The 24668-nt window shown below is 40.5% G+C and overlaps 1 protein-coding gene across 1 annotated transcript in view; it reads right to left on the bottom strand.

Moving 5' to 3' along the window:
• Positions 1–17234: 17234 nt before the first annotated feature.
• SLC17A9 (solute carrier family 17 member 9) overlaps positions 17235–24668 on the bottom strand; it is a 38885-nt gene continuing 31451 nt past the window's right edge. Inside the window, exons 8-13 of the mRNA XM_060771964.2 lie at positions 22739–22826; positions 22172–22206; positions 21597–21712; positions 21341–21396; positions 20210–20239; positions 17235–18269 (exon numbers count right to left, since the gene is read on the bottom strand). Of these exons, the coding sequence (XP_060627947.2) occupies positions 18106–18269; positions 20210–20239; positions 21341–21396; positions 21597–21712; positions 22172–22206; positions 22739–22826 (489 nt within the window). The 3' untranslated portion in view covers positions 17235–18105. The remainder of the gene's footprint in view (positions 18270–20209; positions 20240–21340; positions 21397–21596; positions 21713–22171; positions 22207–22738; positions 22827–24668) is intronic.

Raw genomic sequence — 24668 nt, 5'->3', positions numbered from 1 at the left:
GCACCTGTTGTTAAGGGTTTTGCAGTCCCCACCAGGCATGAAAATTATAATCCTCACTGCTCAGTGCCAGTAATGAGAATATCCAGGGTGATAAAGCGACATAAGAAAAAGAGAGGGGGGGATAATTGCTCCCTCTTTTTGCCCCTCCATTCTCTTATCACATCCTGCTCTGGCTATTGTCATTACAGGCACCAAGCAAATAACGCCATTTTTGTGCCCAGTGAGCACCACAAAGCCCAGAAAGATAGAGCAAGGTAGGAGCTATTCCCTGTCTCTGGGCTCTCCAAACACAGAAAAAAGCAGGATAGTGGTGTAAACTGCCTCAACCATTTCCGAAATAGGAAACAGGACAACTATTTACACCTACTCAAAATAAGTATGAGTTCTGGAGTTTCTAGGAAGCTCCAGAGTATCCTACAACTTTGGTAAATGTGGTCCAAGATTGCATTAACTGATGTTGGCCTGCGTTAATGCAATTCAGCCCCATCCATCATGGAGCTGATTGCTCTCCCATCCTTTGGATAAAGGATCTGTGTAGATGGGCACTACAATCACCATATCCATATACTCATGCCCCATGAAGACCTGAAAACACAAATAATACCAAATGCTCTATTTTGACTCGGGCTGGAACCATACCATAGAATCGCCAGAGCATCTCCCAACTTTACCTAATGGGGAACAAAACTCCAGTTAGCAGCTTTGCCCCTCACTGAGGGCAAGAATACCCCACACATTGTGTCAAAGCAACTTCTTGTCCACTTCTGGGCATGTGGCCCATGTATATGGACCCTCAGTCTGCAGAAGAGAAGATTGAGAGGAGACATGATCACCATCTCTTGATATATTTATTTATTTACGACATTTATAGCCCGCCTTTCTCAACCATATGGCAACTCAAGGCGGGTTACAGATTGGCATGATTTGATGCCATGCATTCATAAAAGTGCAATTAAACACAATCAACATAACAATATTAGCCTGCATCAATAGGAGCATAGTGTCTAGATCTAGGGAAGTCATGCTGCCCCTCTATTCTGCTTTGGTTAGACCACACCTGGAATATTGTGTCCAATTCTGGGCACCGCAATTCAACAGAGATCTTGACAAGCTGGAATGTGTCCAGAGGAGGGTGACTAAAATGATCAAGGCTCTGGAGAACAAGCCCTATGAGGAGCGGCTTAAGGAGCTGGGCATGTTTAGCCTGAATAAGAGAAGGCTGAGTGGAGATATGATAGCCATGTATAAATATGTGAGAGGAAGCCACAGGGAGGAGGGAGCAAGTTTGTTTTCTGCTTCCCTGGAGACTAGGACGCGAAACAATGGCTTCAAACTGCAAGAAAGGAGATTCCATCTGAACATGAGGAAGAACTTCCTGACTGTGAGAGCCGTTCAGCAGTGGAACTCTCTGCCCCGGAATGTGGTGGAGGCTCCTTCTTTGGAAGCTTTTAAACAGGCTGGATGGCCATCTGTCATGGGTGATTTGAATGCAATATTCCTGCTTCTTGGCAGGGGGTTGGACTGGATGGCCCATGAGGTCTCTTCTAACTGATTCTATGATTCTATGATTCTATGAAAAACATATATAAAAACCATTAAAACATGTAGTCACCGATGTCATCTTGTTAAAAATCATTTTCCAGTAACATCATCTGGCCATTCCATGTTCATCATTCATAGTTTCATGTTATCTATTTCGCTGCATTCTCAAAAGCTTGCTCAAAGAGGACCGATGGATGCCATAAGGAAGAGGGAGCAGTCTTTGTTTTCTGCTGCCCTGGAGACTAGGACTTGGAGCAATGGGTTCAAATTCCAGCTGAACATTAGGAAGAACTTCCTGACTGTAAGAGCTGTTCAGCAGTGGAACTCTCTGCCTGTGAGTGTGTTGGGGGGGGGGGGGCTCTTTCTTTGAAGGCTTTTAAACAAAAGCTGGATGGCCATCTATCGGGGTGCTTTGATTGTGCTTTTCCTGCATGGCAAAGGGTTGGACTGGATGGCCCATGTGCTCTCTTTCAACTCTATTATTCTACGATTCTATGATCCTGCCTCTGCTAGCAAGCTGTCATAGTCTGGGCAAGTGAGCACAGCGGGTTGCCTTTCACTTTGAAACCCTTCCCATTCTCTCCATCTCTCTTTCGATACAGCTGACCCCTTCCTCCTCTCCATCCCTCCTCTCCATCCCTCCCCCGTCTTCCTTTGCTTCTCCAGAAGTTAGAAACATCTTTTGTATTCCAAAAGGCCAAAGGGCCAAAGTTTGCCTTTTAATTAAAATGCATATTCTGTAATTAAAGGCCCCATAACACATGAAGGGCATTCATTGAAATACGATGGGTGACATAGTCATTACCCCGCTGTTAATTACTAATTAATGAAGCTATTTCAATTAATAGCTTCCCCACTGTCACTCTCACTTTGACAGGGCTCCGCGAGGCGAAGCTGCGGCAGAATCACAGACAATCATAACTCCTGGAACATCACCAAAAAGCCTCTCCTGAATATTCATGTCAGAGGACTTTAACACTTTTCAATTAAACATAATAAAGTAAAATCTTCGTCAAAAGAGTATATCAAACATGTGTCAGCTTTTTCTCCCCGCCTCCCACCTCCTGCTTCTTCAGCCCACCCGCCTGCCTTGTCTTTCTCTGCCTTTCTACGGCTTCTCAAAAAGAAGCAAAAGTGGGAAAAGATGTGTTTTCCATTCTTACTTCGCCTGCTTTGGCACCTCCAGCACAGACAGAAACATTTACTATTGCTTAGGAAAGAGTTTGGGGCCAAAGTTTGAGAGTTTGAAAGATATAATTTAAATCCACATGCTTGTTGGTGCTGCTGCTGCTGTTGTGTGCCTTCATTGTGTTATGTTATTTTCCATTTATGATGACTCTAAGGCAGGTTTTTCTAGACCTCACATAGTGTGTCTTCCACAAAGTCATCCAATGGATTTCCATAGCCAAGAAGGAAATTAAACCCTGGTCTCCAGGGTTGTAGTTCAACACTCAAATGATTACACTACGCTGGCTCTTTTATTCCCCATTATATCTTCAGTGTGCAAGTTTAACTTCTCCAAGGTCATTCTATGATTTTGTTTGTTTGTTTGTTTGTCTTTCATGTCAGGAATAACTTGAGAAACTACAAGTCGCTTCTGGTGTGAAAGAATTGACCGTCTGCAAGGACATCGCCCAGGGGATGCCCTGATGTTTTGATGTTTTACCATCCTTGTGGGAGGTTTCTCTCATGTCCCCACATGGGGAGCTGGAGCTGACTGAGGGAGCTCATCCACACTTTCCCCAGATTTGAATCTCTGACCTGTAGGTCTTCAGTCCTGCCACTACTGCGCCACTGGGGACTCCTTTTGTTTGTTCAAATCTTGTGATGAATTGATAGATTGACAAAACAGTCATTGGTTGCTTACCTTATCAAGGTTTTAGTCACTTCCTTCCTTGCCCTTTTCTCCATCCCATCATCCACAGAATATGAATGATAGGAACACAGAAGGGGGGATCTTAGTGGCTGCTTTCAGGCTATGAAAGTCCCTTTTTACACTGCCTAGGGCTGCTCTGATATATGAAAGCTTTCTGGTAACCAATGACTTTTGGGGAAGTGGTTGTTTGGCGACTGGGCTTTTAATGATCCACTGTAAACACGGCTTACAATGGGTATCTATTTTATCGCTTTTCATTCTATCGACAGTTTACATTTATTTTAACCTTTGCCATTTTTTTCAATTCATTTGAAATGTGGTGTTAGAGAAGAGTTTTAAAAATATCATGGACTGTTGAAAAGTAAAATTAATGGATCTTAGGGCTTCTCTGCACTGGCCCCAAACACAGTACTCACCACAAATGGATGGCAAAGTAAAGACTTTCTGTATATATTTCAGATTTCAATAGTAATAGTAAAGTATGATTTTACATAGGATTTGTGCTACATTAGAACTGTAAAGACAAATATCACTTAAGTAAAATAAACATTAAATAGCCAGAAAAATAAAATAAGGTGTAAACACTAAACTAATCTGTGAATCTGCTATTGCAACACATCAAATGAAGTGGTTTAAAACCAGTATAAAAAGATTAGGAAATTACATACCAGTCTACTTGGAATACACGAAGCTTATTCCAGAAGCGACAACTGGTCCAAGAGCCCAGAAAAGCCTTGACTCCCAATGTGACCATCATCCCACTTTCTTTGCTAGTTAGCTTGTACCCAGTATGCTTTATTATGCCAATTGTTTGCCCTAGCTAGTTGAGCAAATAGTTTTCATGGTTGCCTCTCACTAGCATTGGGGTAAAAACTGAGGGTTTGTTGATTCTGTGTAAGATTTGAGTTTGCATGCAGTGCTGCTGTCAACTTCCATGGATTTCTGAGAAAACAAGAGTCTTACATTTCTGTAGAGGTAGATCTTTCTAGACTTTGAACTCTGGAACCTCAGGTGAATGAGGTAGCGTAGTAGCCTTCATGAAGCACGCCAACTTCTGCTAAGTATTGCAGGTTGTTTCTGTACTCCAACTTACCCTGCTTTAAACAAAGTGAGGAATTATTCCAAAGTTTGTTTCAAGGCTGTCCAGACACTCCTACCATCACCCTTTCCCTGTGCAGAGTGAAAGGGAATGGCTCATGCCCATGTTGTCACTGCTGCATCCAAAACAAGAAGAGATTGCCACCCTCCTTTTTGCTGGTTGCATGGATGCCTCTTTCTAACATCAACAGATCACCTTGATGGCCATTAGCTCTGATGGTGCTCCATGGCCAGCTAGGAGCAGTAGCTGGAGTGATGCACAGCAGGAACAGCCAGGCAGACAGATGCAGCTCCAGGCCATCAGAACAATGGCTCCAAAATCAGCACTTAAGTCTGGGGTTGCTCCAAGCGCCGATTTACACATCACTCAATTACTCTTACTAAAACATGTTGTTATTTGTTGACAATTCAACTTTAACTTAGGAATAGTTGAATTGTTTGGGGGACATACACATCCCTCAAGCTGCCCTGCAATCTCATGTCCTCCTTGTCTGAATCAGTTTTGCTTTTCCCCTACTGCCTTCAGGTTTTCCCAATATTTTTGCCTTTCCCAATGAATCACGTTTTGCCATGAAATGTCCCAAATAGAGTACAATGGGACCTATACTTAATAGCATCCCAACTGAATAGTGTTTTGAGTTAAGAGCTGTTGCTCTGCCCAAGTTTCACTTTGATATAAGAGCAGCATTTTGAGTTAAGAGCTAGCACCAGAGGGAGCACCAGTGCGAGAGTACAGGACTTTAGGGCTTCAAGGGAGCAGCCTCTGTGCCTCATGCGCTTGTTCACTTTGGGAAATTGCTATCTACTTTGCTCTGGTCCACTTTAAAGAATTTTGGGTTAGTTGATTTTGTGTTGGTTTTTAGTCCTGTTATGTTTGGCTTCATGAAGAGAGAGCGGGAGGGAGGCTGGAATGAGTACAGTACAGTATGGAGAAAATGATGCTTCTGCCTCTTCGCTTTGTGCTTCCTTGCCACAGCTTTGTGCTTCTACCATTGTGCTAGAACTTTGTGCTTCTACCATTTTAAAGTTGGTCTTTCTTTTTATTGTATCATGTGAATGTGAATGTACACATTATTTGTTATTTATGAAGTACACTTTCTTATTTAAATGGGGGTGGGGTTGGTGGGCCGGAATGGATTAATAGCATTTTAATGGTGTTGAGATTAATTTCACAATTCAGTAGCAGATCAGTTGCACAACTTCAGTGCTTTCTAGTAGCTTCTTCCTGCACAGTATTTTCAGTCAATTGCTCCCACAAACTGCAGTCACTCTGGAACTCTCCACAGTCACTTGAGCACATGCTCGGCCATTGTCAGTTTTACTATTGTTTTCCCCTCCAATCTAGATGACACTACAAACTTACCACAGCACACGGTTATATCTTGTCTTAGCAAACAGGTTCTTTTAATCAATTACATAGAGCCTTCGACGAACAGCATCACAGCACAAGGAGAGAAATACATGACTTCCTTATGTACATTTCTATACAATTACACATAGCAATCTCTGATTGGTTCCCAACTCATTAACTTAACTCAGACCCAGGATTACATCATTCACAATCACCTGGACTAGGCCAGAACACATTCCCCAAATGATTCCCTATACACAGTTAATGCATGACTCAGCATTTCCAATAGAAGCCTATTAGCAGTGCATGACTCAGCTATATTACATTACAATACATTGTAAAACCTAACAAATGGGTATATTCACTTTGAGATAAGAGCAATTTGAGTTGGTCACAGAACAAATTGAACTCTTAACTCAATGAATCACTGCTCCACTTTAAAAAGGAAATAGTCATTTGCATTCCAGTTGCTGTTTTCACATTATCAACATATGGCAACCCTAAGACAACTCTATCTTACGGTTTTCTTGGTAAGATTAGTTTGGAGTGGGGTGTTCCTTTGCCTTCTTCTGAGGCTGAGACAGTGCCACTTTCCTCAAGTCACCTAGTGAGTTTCCTTGACCAAACAGAGATCTGAACCTTGATCTTCAGAGTCACTCAAACCTCCACCCAACAGAAATCCTCAAAAACACTAGCCACGCTGGATGGATGATACTGGGATTTGTTGTCCCCAAAACCTCCCCTTCTCCAAGCTCTGCTGTCTCCACAACTAGCCATGCCCAAATCCACACCTACATGCCAAGCTGCCTACTGCTCACAGCAAACTGCAAAGTATCCATGTGAATAAGTTTTCAAAGGGAAAATTGCAAATGTGCATTGTTTGTTTGGAAGCCGTTCCCCAAGAGGAGTCACAAAAGGGACATCAGAAAGACCTCAGGATCTTTTCCCTGACAGTGTTCTCCCTCCTTCCCCGCCACATCACAGCCACAGAACAGGAGAGATGATAAATTAATGTTTTTATAGGAGACATTGAGGGAAAGAAGGGGGAGAAGTGACATGAAAAGGAAGCTAACAGCTGCAATGAGCCTAAAAGGCAACAATGGAAAATCCCTTGTCAATGGCTGCCTGTTTTCTATTAATGAGGATTCAGGACAGGTTTCTGGTAAGCTTTATCAGTCTTTGCATGGAAAGTCATAACGCAGATAATTGCGACACGTGTTCCTTATTGCCGTCTCCTGTGAATTGCATTCCCCTCCCCAACACATACTGCCTTCCAACAGACCTGGAATTAAACACCATTTGTTGGCATCAACGGCAAAGCCTTAGTATGCTACAACAGATCTTGAACGGGCTGTGCAATTCCTGATAAATTGGTATTAACATGATTGCTTATAATCTTATTGTTATTTGTTAGCACTCACAATGTTTTGCATGACCTTGCTCTGAACTGATTAGGCTGTGGTTCACAAATCGTTATGTCACAAGTACTAGCTGTGTAGTACAAGGGTGTTGTATTGCTTTGGGCTGAAATGGTTTAATAGTTTTCATAACTTGGTACCCTTACATGGGATGTGACCTTTTAAAAGCATAATGTTAAATCCATTTAATATTCTCAAAAGTTTAAACCTATTTGGAAGATCAATTGGATTGGAGGAGTGAGGAAACACCTGGAATGTCAAATTGAACCAAACATACTCATACGATTTAAAAGAAAATTGGCTCAAAATGATGCATTGTTGGTATATTACCCCATCCAAATTATGTCAATATAATAATAATAATAATAATAATAATAATAACAACAACAACAACAACAACAATAATAATAATTGTTGGAAATGTGCATTGTTTGTTTGGAAGCCGTTCCCCAATAGCAAGAAGGAAGCTTTTTCCACGTGTGGTCGTGTAACAAAGCAAAAAAATAATTGGAAAATAATCCATGAAGAATCCATGAAGAAATACAAATCCATGAAGAAAATCCATGAAGAAATACAAAAATATTAGACATTAAATTGCAAATGAAACCCAAATGAGAAGATGCAACCTAATAAAGAAGTGCTCTTGAACTACGTGATGACGGCAGCGAGAATAACTTACGCCAAGATGTGGGGACAGAAGGAAATCCCTACAAAAGACCAATGGATAATTAAAATTATGGAAATAATGAATATGGACTTTTAAAAAGACATTATGGAAAACCAATAAAAAAGACAGACTGGTATCTATTTAGAGTTTATATGGAAAAAAGAGAATATTAACACTATAGCCAGCCTGACTATTAGAAGATTACAGCCAACAAGACAGACAGTGGAGGAGGATGTTTTTAAATTGTTTTAAATTGCTTTTAAATTTTGTTAGATTTTAGCTATTCTTGTAAGCCGCTCCGAGCCCCAGGGGAGTGGCGGCATATAAGTTTAAATAATAAATAAATAAATAAATAAATAAATAAATAAATAAATAAAATAAAAGACGACACTAAAGATTTGGAAGAACGTAGGGGAACTCAGCATGGGAGGAGTTTGGAAATGCTTTCTCTATTTTTATGCTGCAAGTCGCTTTTGGTAGCTTCTGGAGCAAGAGAATCAGCCGTCTACGAAGACGTTGCCCAGGGGATGCCCGGATATCTTGCAATCCTGTGAGGAGGCTTCTCTCATATCCCCAGAGAAACCAGCTGATCCCTAACCCAATTATACTTTGGCCACATTATCAGAAAACATGACTTCTTAGAAAAGGGAAATAATAATAAGGCAAAAGGTGTTGTGGTAAGCAGGACCAAGTGTGTGTGTTGAAGAAAAACCTTATGGTGGTAATTATTATGTACAGCTGGTAATGTAGGTCAGCCAGCAAGCTTGGACTACACCCAATAGGATATATATATATATATATATATATATATATATACACACATGGTTTTTTTAGAATACAGTGTAGGTGTTGGAGACCTTCTGGGGAGCTTCTTTTCTGAGGAGAGCTATGCTCAAAGGCTTTGCTTTGGGGAGCAGTTTGGAGAAGCTATGATGGAATAGCTATTTACTCAAGGTTTATGTTTTGCTCTCTTATTTGATTTAAGATGAAGCCTTATTTTGTGTTACTTACAATGATGATGTAAGTTTCTTGCACTGTTTGATTTTTGTATGCAACATTATGTTTCATCTCTGCTGAGAAAAGAGTAAAGATTTTTTCTGTTCATTTTCCTCTTGTCTGTGAGACTATTGCATTTGGATTTTGGGCACTGAGTAAAATCTGCTGCTGTGCAACAAAAGGCACTAGGAAAAGAGGAAGACCACATTCCAGATGATGGGACTTAATCAAAGAAGGCACTTTGCTGTTGATTCGTTCAGTTGCTTCCGACTCTCCGTGACCTCATGGACCACCCCACGCCAGAGCTCCCTGTTGGCTGTGGCCACCCCCAGCTCCTTCAAAGTCAAGCCAGTCACTTCAAAGATATGATCCATCTTTCCCTTGGTCAGCCCTTCTTCCTTTTTCCTTCAATTTTCCCCAGCATCATTGTCTTCTCCAAGCATTCCTGTCTTCTCATTATGTGGCCAAAGAAGGCACTGCCTTGAGTTTTTATGAACTTAGCAGCTTATTTAATGATAGGGTGACTTGGAGGTTTCTCATTCATAAGGTCACCGTAAGTCAACCCGACAGCTGTTAACAATACAACCTCAAACCCATAAAAATGATTAATGTGCTAATCTGCAGCAGAAGCAAGATCAAGGATGGGGCATAGTAAGAGGCAATGGTGGAACATCAGCAAAGCCCTACAATTTTGTGGAGACTAGCCGTCCCCTGCCACGCGTTGCTGTGGCCCAGTCTGGTGATCTGGAAAATAAAGTAATGCCAAAGTGTTGGTTTCTAATATATGCAATTTCTTTATGCTTGTGGGTAAACAGCACTTCTTTCTGTTTCTTTGTCAGTGTTGATGTGGAGATTGTGTAGTTTGCCTACTCTGGAACATGCAACATATTATTGTCCTTCTTTTTGGGGTCTATTTCAAATCTATGATACTATATCTCTGTGTGTGTGGATCATATATATCTACCTATATCTATGGTTGGATGGCTCTTTGTCAGGAGGGCTTTGATTATGTTTTGTTGCCCTGGTGAAGGGAGTTGGACTGGGTGGCCTTAAGTATTTTCTGTTGGTCATGGGGGTTCTGTGTGGGAAGTTTGCCCCAATTCTGTCGTTGGTGGGGTTCAGAATGATTGTATGTAGGTGAACTATAAATCTCAGTAACTACAACTCCCAAATGTCAAGGTCTATTTCCCCCAAACTCCATCTGAGTTCACATTTGGGCATATGAAGTATTCGTGCCAAGTCCAGATCCATCCTTGTTTGAGTCCACAGTGCTCTCTGGATCTAAGTGAACTACAACTCCCAAATTCAAGGTCAATGCTCACCAAACCCTTCTAGTGTTTTCTGTTGGTCATGGGAGTCCTGTGTGTCACCTTTGGTTCAATTCCATCACTGGTGGAGTTCAGAATGCTCTTTCATTGTAGGTGAACTATAAATCCCAAGAACTACAACTCCCAAATGACAAAATAAAAAAAAATGAGTGAAGGACATACATTGGGTTGTTAGGTGTATGCTGTCCAAATTTGGTGTCAATTCACCCACTGGTTTTTGTGTTCTGTTAATCCCACAAACGAACATTACATTTTTATTTATATAGATGATCTGCAATGTAGGCTCAACTTTAAGAACCAAGTTGGACCATATTTCTCTGTGAAACTTCTTTTCACAGCCTTTCGGAAGAGAGTCAACAAGGACTGATCTAGATCTCGCAGCTCCCTCTGTTGGAAATCTGGGTGTATGGCAGGCCTGAGCATTCTGTATAATATTAGTTTGTTTCTTAAGAAGTGATGTCTGCTAGGGCTGGGCGGTTTCATTTCGTTAATTCGTAATTTGTTAATAATTCGTTAATTTTTTCAATTACAAAACGATAACGAACCATTCTGGAGCAATTATTAAAAAAAACGAATTTTCAAAAACGTTTTGTAAATGCTTCGTATTTCGATATTGTATTTGTTTCGTTATTGTTTTGAGGTCGTTTCGTTATTATTTCCGCATGTCTGGGCCAGTTTTATGGTTTAATTAGTGAAAAAAAATTATAATATCACACCAACAGTCAACAACAAAAGGAGAGGGAAGATTCAGAAGGTTTTGGAGGTTTTTTAGCGTATTTCGCGGTCGCGTCCACCATTAACGAATCGATTCGTTATTGTTTCGGAAATCGATTCGTTAATTTTTTACCATTTACAAAATTTCGTAAATATCGAACTTTTTAAAAGGAAAATTTTGTAATTATTTTAAATATCGAAACAAAAAAACCCCCCAAATACAAATCGATTTTAGAAACAAATTTTTCCGTTGTTACCCAGGCCTAATGTCTGCATCTTCTATGTGCCAGGAAACCACAACAATGAGAATTCTAAGTAGTGTTTTGCAATTGGGAAACCAAGTGTGTTTACAATGAAACTACCAGAAAGCAAAGGTGTCAATATCTCAGCCTCCTATGTGGACAATTACATATTTTGGAGTATTTTGGATTCTGGATAAAGCCCTAAAGATTGTCCAGGGAGGCCCTGCTCTTGGTCCCGCCTTCTTCACAAATGCGTTTGGCTGGGACGAGAGACAGAGCCTTCTCAGTGGTGGCCCTCCATCTGTGGAACTCACTCTCCAGTGAAATTAGGTTGATGTCATCTCTCCTTTCCTTCAGGAAAAAAACTCAAATCGTGGGTTTGGGACCAGGCTTTTGTACAGCAGGCTTAACAACAATTGCAATTGATGTATGTGAACTGAAAATGGACAGGCTTTGGACTAGGTCTGAATCGAGCTTGGATACAACCATATTATTTATTGTTAATATTTTAATTGCTTATTTATATTTAATGTTTAATTAATGTATCATTGATTAAACATTAAATATATTTATATTTAATCAATGTATCATTGTGTTATATTGTTATGCTGTGTGTTGACATCAAATTGTTGATAGTGTAAGCCGTCGTGAGTCCCCTCCCCGGGGTTTGAGAAGGGCGGGGTACAAATGTTAGAAATAAATAAACAGTTCCAGCCCAGTTTACCAGTCTGAACGTATCTCTCTCTACAAACCATCAAGGAGTTTAAGATTACTGGGGGAGGCCCTACTCTCATAGAATCATAGAATCATAGAGTTGGAAGAGACCTCATGGGCCATCCAGTCCAACCCCCTGACAAGAAGCAGGAATATTGCATTATCTGTTCCACCACACTCGCAAGAGCAATTGGGATGCGAGTCAGGGCCTTCTCAGTGGTGGCTCCTTGGCTGTGGAACTCCCTCTCAAATAATATCTGATCTAGGTTCTTGTGGGTTTTTTTGGGCTATAGAGCCATGTTCTAGAGGCATTTCTCCTGACGTTTCGCCTGCATCTATGGCAAGCATCCTCAGAGGTAGTGAGGTGAGGTAGTGAGGTCACCTCACTACCTCTGAGGATGCTTGCCATAGATGCAGGCGAAACGTCAGGAGAAATGCCTCTAGAACATGACTCTATAGCCCGAAAAAACCCACAAGAACCTAGTGATTCCAGCCATGAAAGCCTTCGACAATACAATATCTGATCTGTCCCCTCCCTCCTGACCTTTTGAAAAAAACTTGAAACCTGGCTTTGAGATCAAGCTTTTAAGTAACAGTTATCTGAATGAGAATGACCTATGCGACCGGCAATGGACTGATCCCGGATCACATCTTAAAATTGGAAGAATTTTAAATATTAAATTTTGAATGTTTATAACTGTTTTAACTGTTGTTTTAATTATGATTGTTTAATTGATGTTTGGCATCTGATGGCTGCCTGTTGTAAAGCTGCCCTGAGTCCTCCCTTGGGGGTGAGAAGGAAGGGGTAGAAATGCTTGAAATAAATAAATAAGTAAATAAAGAAGCCTCAAACTGTGTGTTTTCATGCGTGAGCTGTTTTCTCCATGAGCATCTTGTTAACTGCACATAAATGTTATTCTGTTCTTTGTAAGATAGTGCTTCTTCCTGAACTGGAAGCCAAGATAACTAAACAAAGGCTGCCATGCTGTGGACATGTTATGAGATGATGTGACTCACTGGAAATTTGATGTTTGGCAAAGTAAGAGGTGTATGTAATGGAGGCTTTTGTGTTAGTGTAGCATTGAATCAGTGGTTCCCAAACTTTCTTTGACCAGGGACCACTCTTCAACATTAGTCCCAAAAGCGTTACAAATCAGTTTTGGGTCAACTTTAGATTCAGTTGGGTTATTTGGGGTGCTGATTCAGAAAATTGCACTGGATAGAGCACATCAGCTCTAGTTTTTGGTACAGAACATATGCCATCCATTAGTCACCATCTGTTCACCAACAGAAAACCATATTTAATAAGTCTTGGCTTATTAAATATCACTTTCGTTGCAACAGTGTAGTAACAGTGAAGCCGCAGACCATATTTTAGTTCTTGTAGACCACTGGTGGTCCACAGACCACAGGTTGGAAACCACTGCATTAAATCAACCAACGGTTTTGGATGAATTCAAATGGAGCTATCCAAGGTACTGAACTCTATCCACAGCATAGTTTCTGTGCCTTGGAAAACTTCTTTAATGTTTAGATTAAAACTCAGAATGGAGTCTCCAATCCACTGATATGGAAGCTGCCACCATCTATAACTTTATTTATTTATTTATTTATTTCAATTACTTTTACCCCGCCCTTCTCACCCCAAAGGGGACTCAGGGCGGCTTACAGACGAAGGCACAATTCAATGCCTGAAGTAACTAACAAATAATTCAGAAAGCAATTCAACAGTTAACAAATTAAAAACATCAATACATAGTAAAAATAGCAAAACAATCTCATGCTCAGTGTTCAGAGTCCGTATGTCCATTCCATTCCATCTGTCCTTATTTATCATCAGATCCTTTAGCTGCCAGAATGTCCAAAGGCTTGGTCCCAAATCCAGGTCTTCAGTTTTTTCCTGAACGTCAAAAGGGAAGTCGCTGATCTAATCTCCCCGGGGAGTGAGTTCCACAGGTGAGGGGCCACCACTGAGAAGACCCTGCTCCTCGTCCCCACCAACTTCACTTGTGATAGTGGCGGAGTCGAGAGCAGGGCCTCCCCAGATGATCTTAAGCTTCGAGATGGGATGTAGAGGGAGATCCGTTCGGACAAATACACTGGGCTGGAACCATATAGGGTTTTGTAGGTCAAAACCAGCACTTTGAATTGTGCTCGGAATTGGATCGGCAGCCAGTGGAGCTGACACAGCAGGGGGGTGGTATGCTTTAATTTAATACAGAAACTGTTAAGGTACAAGTGAATGGATTAAGGGCTAACTTGCAGATTTTTAAAAAGAAAACGAAAACAAAAATCAGTATATGTTATGCATTGTCAGAACATAGAGACAGACGATAACAGGATTTAAGGAAAAGGTAGTGAATGGAGTGTTTTATTAAGCTTTAGTTCTAAAAAGGGCACTCATTTCTTGCTGCCCCATATTTCCCTCAAACATTCATCTGAAAATAAGTCATGCCAGACCAAGGATATCTCTAACTTTTTTATATAGGGGTACATGCTTTGGTAAATGACGGGAATGCTGTAGGTGAAGAAAATCTTTATTTCAATAAGGCTTTTTGACAAGATTCACCATATTCTTGAAGGTAAGCTAGTAAACTATGAGCTGTGCATTGCCAACATGGAAAATAAACCTATCAGAAAGACTGCTTGCCTACCTTTGTGACCGCATTTCCTACCACAAACCTACACAATCTCGTCAATCTTCTGGAGAGGCCCTCCTCTCGACCCTTCCACTATCACAAGGTCAACTTGTGGGTACAAGGGAGAGGGCCTTCTCCACTGTGGAACCCATTACCTGGGGAGATCAGGCAAGCCCCTACCCTAGCAGCCTTTAAGAAGGCTTTAAAAACTGGCTTTTCTGATGTGCCTTCAGAGAGTGACCACTCAACCCATGTGTCTATTTCCATTTACAGTTAATGTTAAGCTTTTAACATTTTATCTCATACATCTGGCCCACCCTCTGTATTTGATTTTATTATGTCATTTTATATTGGGTTTTTTGTTTTGTTTTTTTTTGTTTTGTTTTGTTTTTAGGATGCTCAAAACCAACTTTTATTGAAACACATAAACCAAGAACTCTTTGCAATTCATTCAGTACACATACAAAGGGACTTTCCCCCATTTGCAAAACTTTTCCCAGACTTCACAACCTACAAGCTGGACTCTCTTCTTCTTCACCTTCTTGCAAAGTTCCCTCCAAAAATTCATCAATCAGGAAAGGAACCTGAACAACACTGTCTCTTTTTCTCTACATTCCCATATCATGGAGCGACACTGACAGGCTTCAAACTTAGATGGCGGTTGGGTATCTGGGCTTTGGAAGGTGTCACTCCAAAACCTCAAAAGTCTCTAAAAGTTAGTATTCAGACTTAGATGGAGGTTGTGTGTCTGGATTTGGAAGATGTTGTTTATTTTATTTGTTATATTGTTTATTTTATTTCTTATTTTATATATTTTGTTATGATGTATTTTTCTGTTATTTTGTGTCTAATTATGTTGTATTATTTTGGGCTTGGCCTCATGTTAGCCGCCCCGAGTCCCCTTTGGGGAGACGGAGGCAGGTTATAAATACAGATTATTATTATTATTATTATTATTATTATTATTATTATTATTATATTGCCAGGAGTGTCTCTCCATCCTGGTTGTAGTGACCTATAGGGTGTCTAGGGATTTTGGCCTGGGCCTGATGTGGGTACAGGATCTTTATAAATGACTTGGAGATTAGAACAGAAGCCATGGTTCTCAATGTTGAAGATTGCAACTTAGGATAAGAGGAACTAATATCTTAAGAGGACAAAATCTGAATTTAAAAGGTTAGACAGCTGGGGCAAAGATAACAAAATGAATTTCAACAGGGAAAATAGAATGTTCTACAACTCAGAAGGAAATGCACAGAAACATGACAAAAATACTGGTTTGTCAACAGTATTTTTGAAAAAGATCTATGGGTCTTAGACTCAGCCATAGATCAACAGCAAGCTGCAGTTGTCAAAAAAGCTAATTCTGGGCTGCATCAATACCATCACAGTATCCATATCAAGGCAGGTCACAATACCATTCCTATTCTACTTTGATCAGATATCACATGAAATATTATGTCCCTGTCAGGGCACCATAGTTCAAGAAGGAAATTGACAAGTTACAACATAAGTGCCATTTTGAGTGACATCTCAGATAGAATGTAGGCCTGTGACCCTAAGATCATCAGTATTTTTCCTATATGATTTTTAACATCTCTCAGGAGTCCCTTCACTGTGGATTCCTGAATAGCAAGCAATTGGACTAGAAGACCCTTGAGGTCCCTTCCAACCCGACTTTTCTATGAGCCACAAACAAAAGGGCTCACCCTTTTCCATGCTGATTTCATTCGGTAGGAATGCTTGTGTCTATTACATGCTCCTCTTGGTCACATTTTGGGGACTTAGTCTGTAACATAATCCTGCAGCTGTATTTCCCCATACAGGTATATTTGAATCACACCCATCTGTGTTCTTGCCCTTTAGGGTTAGATTAGGTCAGATGTTCTGTGTGCTCGCATTACAGCAGGGGAACAGTCTCAAGAGCAATAAAATAATACATAACTTAATGATTTAAATTAATAGTTACAACTTAGTCACTTAAATATATACCACACAGAATATTAAAGTGTATATAGACATAAACATACTCGCACATCATTAACATTGTGCAAAATGAGATGGCTATGGGGTATGCAGAGCAAAAGTTGCTCATTTCCAGCTATTCCACATAATACCTTGAGCTTTCGATATCTGTTTGGGTTTGGTACCAAGATACCCAAAGAGGTAGTTTTGGACATAACTTTGACTTATATCTATTCCAAATCCTCAGCATTGGCTTTGGGAGCCCCCAGTGGCGCAATGGGTTAAACCCTTGCACCAACAGGACTGAAGACTGACAGGTCAGAGGTTTGAATCCAGAGAGAGCACAGATGAGCTCCCTCTGTCAGCTCTAGCTCTCCATGCGGGGACATGAGAGAAGCCTCCCACAAGGATGGTAAACATAAAAACATCTGGGTGTTCCTTGGGCAAAGTCCTTGCAGATGACCAATTCTTTCACACCAGAAGCGCTTAAGTCACTCCTGACATGAAAAAAAGCATCAGCTTTGTCTAAGGCTTTCATGGCCGGAATCACTGGGTTGTTGTAGGTTTTTTCGGGCTATATGGCCATGTTCTAGAGGTATTTCTCCTGATGTTTCACCTGCATCTATGGCAAGCATCCTCAGAGGTAGTGAGGTCTGTAGGAACAGACCTCCAACAGACCTCACTACCTCTGAGGATGCTTGCCATAGATGCAGGCAAAACGTCAGGAGAGAATGCCTCTAGAACATGGCCATATAGCCTGAAAAAACCTACAACAACCCAGCATCAGCTTTGTTATAAAATGATTGTTAAAATCAGAATTTACTTTGTTCTTTTCATACCACACATACCCATGACAACCAAATCTTAAATCTAAGTACTCCAGCTGTAGCAATGCTTTGCTATCTAGATTGTAACCTCCTTTCAAACTTACTAAACTACAACCAGGATAAAGTTGAAAATCCAGTAAACAAAAACCTCCACGTTTCTTATCCTGTTGTAATAATTTAAATCTCATTCTTTGTTGTTTTTTTCCCCTTTGCCAGAAAGAGTGAACTTTATCATTTTGCTATTGTTTAAATTACACATTTTTGTCAGTCTGCTTCTGGAGGGATCCTGAAAAGAAACCTACAATTTCCACATGCATTGGCTGAAATCTGCAGGGCCACCATACCAGTTACAGAAAGGGGATTTGTCTATTTTATCCTTCCTCTCCATTGAGTTAATTTGGTCCTCAGTGTTGCTCCCACTGCCAAGCCTTTTGGAAATTATCTGCAACAATCATTGTGGCCTTTTCTGTATTTGCCTGAAATTTAAACATTGTTCCATTGGAATTGATGGCGAGTTCTAATATTACCATTTTGCAGGTCAGCAGTAAAATGGGTCAAACACACACAAAAGAAATAGGAGTTGAAAATGGCAGAGAATTTACCCCTAAAATCAATAAGTTAGTATATGGCTTCTCTTCATTGCACAACCAGCAAGTTGTTTTTTGGTATTCAGCTGAAGTTCTGTAATATCAGTCCAAAACTTTCCTGGATTTTGCCCAGGGGAAAGCTTACAAATCTACATAGACAGCGTCTGTGTCCACTCTGTGAGCTTTTCCAAAGATGAGGAAAGTGCAGAGTCCAACGGCATTCACTATTGCCACGAGATTGAAAACAGACACCCAGGAGCCAGTGCTTTCAATCAAATGTCCAGCCAAGTATACACAAACCACACCTGAATGAAGACAGAAAGGAAATGGGTTGGTATTTTTCCCCAAAAAAAGTCAGCATAAAACCAGTCATTTCATTCTCTTCTGTTAAAACCAAACATCAATAACTTTCAATGTATCCAAATTATAACTTTTTATCATATTCACTGATTTATTTGATATGTATCCTCGTGGAGAACAAGTTAAACATGAGCCAACAATGTGATGTGGCAGCAAAAAAAGCCAATGGGATTTTGGCCTGCATCAATAGGAGCCTAGTGTCTAGATCTAGGGAAGTAATGCTACCCCTTTATTCTGCTTTGGTTAGACCACACCTGGAATATTGTGTCCAATTTTGGGCACCACAATTCAAGAGAGATATTGACAAGCTGGAATGTGTCCAGAGGAGGGCGACTAAAATGATCAAGGGTCTGGAGAACCAGACCTATGAGGAGCGGCTTAAGGAGCTGGGCATATTTAGCCTGAAGAAGAGAAGGCTGAGAGGAGATATGATAGCCATGTATAAATATGTGAGAGGAAGCCACAGGAAGGAGGGAGCAAGCTTGGTTTCTGCTTCCTTGGAGACTAAGATGCGGAACAATGGCTTCAAACTACAAGAGAGGAGATTCCATCTGAACATGAGGAAGAACTTCCTGACTGTGAGAGCCGTTCAGCAGTGGAACTCTCTGCCCCAGAGTGTGGTGGAGGCTCCTTCTTTGGAAGATTTTAAACAGAGGCTGGACGGCCATCTGTCAGGGGTGATTTGAATGCAATATTCCTGCTTCTTGGCAGAATGGGGTTGGACTGGATGACCCATGAGGTCTCTTCCTACGCTTTGATTCTATGATTCTATGATTTTATCCTATCTTCCTCCTAGGATTGGGATGCAAATGAATTACAATTAGTCCTCCACATTTATTGGCATTAGGGGTACAGAACTCACATAATAAAGGAAAAAATGGGATTTTAAAAACCTGCAGGTTTTTTTTTATGTGAGAGAATACCTCTCTCAGAATTTCCAGGACCTTCAAGATGATCCTATGGCCAACTTCTGGCATCATAATTGAGGACCTAGAGATGTTTAGAGAGGTATTTTCTCTAGGAATTTTTGGGTCCTGCAGCATGACTGTATGATCAACTTCTGGAGCAGTGGTTGTCAACCTGTGGGTCCTCGGGTGTTTTGGCCTACAACTCCCAGAAATCCCAGCCAGTTTGCCAGTTGTTAGGATTTCTGGGAGTTGAATGCGAAAACATCTGGGGACCCACAGGTTGGGGACCCTCCACTGCTCTGGAGGAAGCTGACCACACAATTGCACTGGAGAACCTGGGAACATTTTAATTAAATCCTCCCATAAAAGTCAAATCTACAAATGAGGAGAGCTGGCTGTAATTAATGTATTACCATTAATTAATGTTAAAAGTTCCAATAAATACATTATGGCTAGCATTCTCTTAATGATACATGAAGGATGAGCTCACCTTATGCCTGTGTCTGATAACAACCAAAGCAACTTCCCGAACTTACAACTGAACCTATGCAGCTCCTCTTATGACTATTCCATGGCTGAGAGAATTAGGAAAACATCCCTGATATTCATGTGCCCCCTTGTGTGTCTTTAAGTCCTTTCTGACTTGTAGCAACCTAAGGCGAATCTATCATGGGATTTTCTCAGCAGGGTTTTTTCAGAAGAGGTTCACCATCATCTTCCACTGAGGCTAAGTTTCACCTAGATAGTTCCATGTCAGAGGGGTACGGATTACATTTCTGTAGATTTCCAGAGTTGTAGCACTACATTTCTGTCCAAGAGAGTGTCATCTCATTGTACCTTTCTCCTAGATGTCACATGGATTTCCCTCTCACACAGACACCTATTTCAATTGTTCACATGACCACAAGAATCAGGATTTCTTTGGTAAAGGAATACATGAGGAACTCATTCTGACATAAAACAAGGCAACAACTTACCCAATAAAGCTCCACCGGTATTAGCCACACCTGCCAAGAGATAGGAGGGAATCAAAGCATGGCAATAAATAATGGTTGTTGTATGACTTCAGGTCATTTCTGACTTCTAGCACCCATGAGAAGAACCTACCAGAAGGATTTCAGATTGGCCTTCCTCTGAGGCTAAGAGAATATGTGACTCGCTTAAGGTCACACAGTGGGCTTCCATGGCAAAGTGGGCATTCAAAACTTGGTCTCCAGAGTTGTAGTTCAACACTCAACCACTATACCATACTAGGATTTTTATCCCATGCAGCTTCTGTTTCCTGCTGCCTTTGTTTCATATATGTTTGTGTACTACCTTTCTTTCTCCCCCTTTGTTTAGTAACCTATGCCATGTCTTTTCAAACCATCATTCTTTAGCAAAACCTTCCCTACTCTCTTTATCTCAGGCCTGGGAATTATATACGGCGCCGGCCCAGCGTACCTGTCCGAACGTATCTCCTTCTATGGCCCCACCTTTATCACAAGTGAGGCTGGTGAGGATGAGGGACAGGGCCTTCTCAGTGGTGGCCCTTCGACTGTGGAATTCACTCCCCGGGGAAATCAGGTCGTCAACATCTCTCCTCTTCTTCAGAAGGAAGTTGAAGATATGGATATGGGACCAGGCATTTGGGCAGACTAACAAGGTAATGATGACTAGAGTTGGAAAGGATTATGGTAATGCTAAATGGATTGATGGATTTTAGAACTCGATAAACACAGGCTGTAGATCAGCTTTTTAGTTGATATTGTATTAATTGTATGTTTTTAACTATCGTGTTTATTGTTATTACATTTTAATTGTAATTGTTGGCATCAAATTGTGCCGCATGTAAGCCGCCCTGAGTCCCCCCTGGGGGGTAAGAAGGGCCAGGTAGAAATGCCCAAAATAATAAATAAATAAATAAATAAATAAATGTGATTCTTCAAGAGTTGTTTCACAGTAAATCCCAAAATTTCTCACTTCTAATTAAATTCGGTAGAGTTGATGGGACTTTCAGTACAACATAATCTAGAAAACGTGACTTCATGTAACAGGATGCAATGCTCAATATTCCTTACCGCATCCACAACCACTAAATACAAAAGATGGAAACAACTAATCCTTACCAAACAATAGACCAGCACATGAAGGAGCCAGATCCTGTATATTGACTGAGATGCCACTATTTGGGGGGGGGGGGGGGGGGAGAGAGAGAGAGAAAAAAAGGGTCATGAATTAATCCAAGCACGATAAAGAATTTGATTAATCAGACAGACAGGCTATTTGAGAAGATCTGCAAGACCTGAAGTCATTTCCCTAACTGAAGCCCTTCCACCCAAACACACTAGTTTATCCATGTCCCACCAAAAATCATAACATTACCTGTGATTGAAGGTCTGAAATCCAATGCAGGCGGATGCAAACACCACTGCTTGGCAAAAACTGGACGTGTAACCAATGCCCAAAGCAAATACGCCGGATATTCCTAACCCAACAATCTCAAAATAGAAGAAAACCAAAATATTAGGTATGTTGACAACAAGTATAACGTAGTGGCCTTTATCTTTATAGAGCTTCTCAATGGACCTGTGAAGTCACTATTTCCATATTCTGAAGTAGAATAAAAAAATCCCTAAACCAGTCCCATGAATGTTTATTTGGAAATAAGTGCTATCATGTTCAGTAGACAGAATCAAAGGAAGATTATCAGAACAACATACAAAGTTGTCTTCCTACTACTCACAATTTCAACCTCATAACAACCCTGCAAGGTAGACTGCAAAGAGAAATCTAGGCCAAATCTTAGGCCAGGCAGTGGATTTTACATTTGAGTGGAGATTTCAACTCATGTCCATCAGATTCATTGTCTCCTAAACCACCTTGAGTCTCACACAAATGAATATAATTTATAAGTTCCTCTCACTGTCACCAGCTGGAATGATACCGTTTTTTCTTACCTGCATAAACTTGCGAATGGTGATTGGTTTATATCCTGAAAGTGAATAGAGAGAAAGAAAAGAGAGAAAATAAATTGAAAAGGTATCAGATCCCGTCTGATCATGAAAGCTAAGCACGGTCAGACATGGTTGGTACTTGGATGGGAGACCACCAATGATAATCAGGTGCTGTAGGCTACTTTTCAGAGGAGGGAACTTGCAAACTCACCTCTGAATATTCCTTGAATAAAGCCTGAAATTCATGAGGTTGGCATTAGTCAACAGGAAACTTGAAGGCTTTTGCCAGTTCCTTCCTCTGAAATATAGTCCAAAGAATCAGGTATTTGTTGGTAGTTTCCCATCCAAATATATATTAATGAGGGCTGGCTCTGCTTGACTTCCAAGATCAGATAGGATCTAGTGCCTATGGGGATTATTTAGGCCCTAACCTGGTACACTAGAAAACCATAAGTGTCAGTCTCCTACAACTGATAGACTTAGAAGCATTAGGTTAGAGCCCCTGATATTCCTTGGTAGTCCCCCATCCAAATGCTAACAAAGGACCTAAAGAATGAAATGAGATTTTACCTTGATTGATATACTGGTCAGAAAGAAATCCACTGAACAAGCTTGTTGGAATCGCCACAAGCCATGGAACGACATTAAATATCCAGCCCTGGAAGAAGTCAAGAACACCATAGATAGGCAAATAGCTACAGCACTAACAGAGGTCCTGACATCATGACAACACAACTTCAAATGTAATGGTGACAGGTGGGCTCCATATCAGTGGACTACTGAATTCTTCTAAAGTTTAATTCTATCCAAGATGCTCAATCTATTTTGGACAACTATGGTAAAATTTTAAATGGATGTACCACTCTGCTGACCCAGAAGTCATAAGCTACAGGTTGAGTTTTTCTTATCCAAAATGCTTTGAACCAAAAGTATTTGGATATTAGGTTTTTTAAGATTTTGGAATATTTGCATACATATTATGAGATACAATCTAAGTCTAAACATGGAATTAATATATCTTTCACATACAACATATACAGGTAGTCCCTGAGTTACAAATGATTCATAGTTAAGAACAGGGGTATGATGGCACACTGGGAAGATTAAGGAGAAACTAAATGTGCCTGGCTATTTTCCCAGTGACCATCGGTATGCCCTAATTACTATAATTCCCCCAAAATAAAACTCTACAAACAAGATTAAGTTCAACAATTGTTTACTAAATAAACAAGGTGAAATAAAACAAGGTATACAGAGGTGTAAATCTGAGGTAACAAATTTGATAGCGTTAGAACAGTGAAATATAAATTCTGAGGTAACAAACTATAAACTCTGGGGCATGTATAACTATTCTATGAGGTAAATATATTCTAATCTATGAGGTAAGTATAGCTATTCTATGGCTTATTCTATAATCTATAAACTATGGCAAATATAACTATTCTTTATTACAAATACTATAAACTCTAAGGCAAATATAACTGTTAACTATTATATGTATATGAACTATCTATCTATAATCTATAAACTTTGACAAATATGTATTATCTATGAACTATCTATAAGCTTTGGCAAATATATTCTAATCTATAATCTATAAACTATGGCAAATATTATCTATTCTTTATTACAAATACTCTAAGGCAAATACAACTGTTCTATGGCAAATATGTGATAAGGATGGCCTGTTCAAATTGCTAGGCCAGACCAGACACTATCTGGCAACTATCTATAAGCTATGACCAACAAAGAATGCCATAAGTTCTGTCCCCAGCCCATTCTGGCTCTGAGTCAGAATGGGCTGCACCAACTGAGCTCGGACTCTAGGGGGAACCTAAGCTTCTCCCCTAAACTTGGAAAAATGGAACAGTCCAACAGGCAACAAGGAAATAATACTAGGCCGAGACATCACAAGGGGTGAGACAACAAGAAGTGAGTGGGCCGGGTTTTAGCAAAGCTGATTAATCACCAGCAGCAATACATCTTACCAATCAAAAGATTGGCAGCTTGAAGCCTGGGTCAGAGTGAGCACCCGACCTTCAGCCTAACTTACTGTCCACCTAAGCAATTCGAAAACAGCTGTGAGCTGTGAGTAGACAAATTAGTCACCACTTAAGCGGGGAGGTATTGTACGGCACCATAAAACAAATACCAGAAAATGCCAGAGATCAAAGGAGGAAGTCTGTGATCAAGGATCTTCATCATAGAAAAAGGAGCAACAGCACCCCCTGTGGCCAGAATTGAGCACAACCTCCAGACACTGAAGTTGGGGGAAATGCTTAATACCTCTATCTGCTGTCTGTCCTGCCTGTTTAATGGCATTGAATGTTTGTCATTTATGTGTGTTCTGTAATCCGCCCTGAGTCTCCTTCAGGGTGAGATGGGCAGAATATAAATGCTGTAAATTAAAAAAATGAAATAATCCACCCCTCCTGAAAGAGTTCTCATGGAGAAAAGGTGTCTCCACTGGAGCTATCACCAATCCTTGTTTTCACAACAA

Source organism: Anolis sagrei, chromosome 4 (genome assembly GCF_037176765.1).
Source record: "Anolis sagrei isolate rAnoSag1 chromosome 4, rAnoSag1.mat, whole genome shotgun sequence".
NCBI lineage: Eukaryota > Metazoa > Chordata > Lepidosauria > Squamata > Dactyloidae > Anolis > Anolis sagrei.
This window is presented reverse-complemented; position numbering and strand designations above follow the sequence as displayed.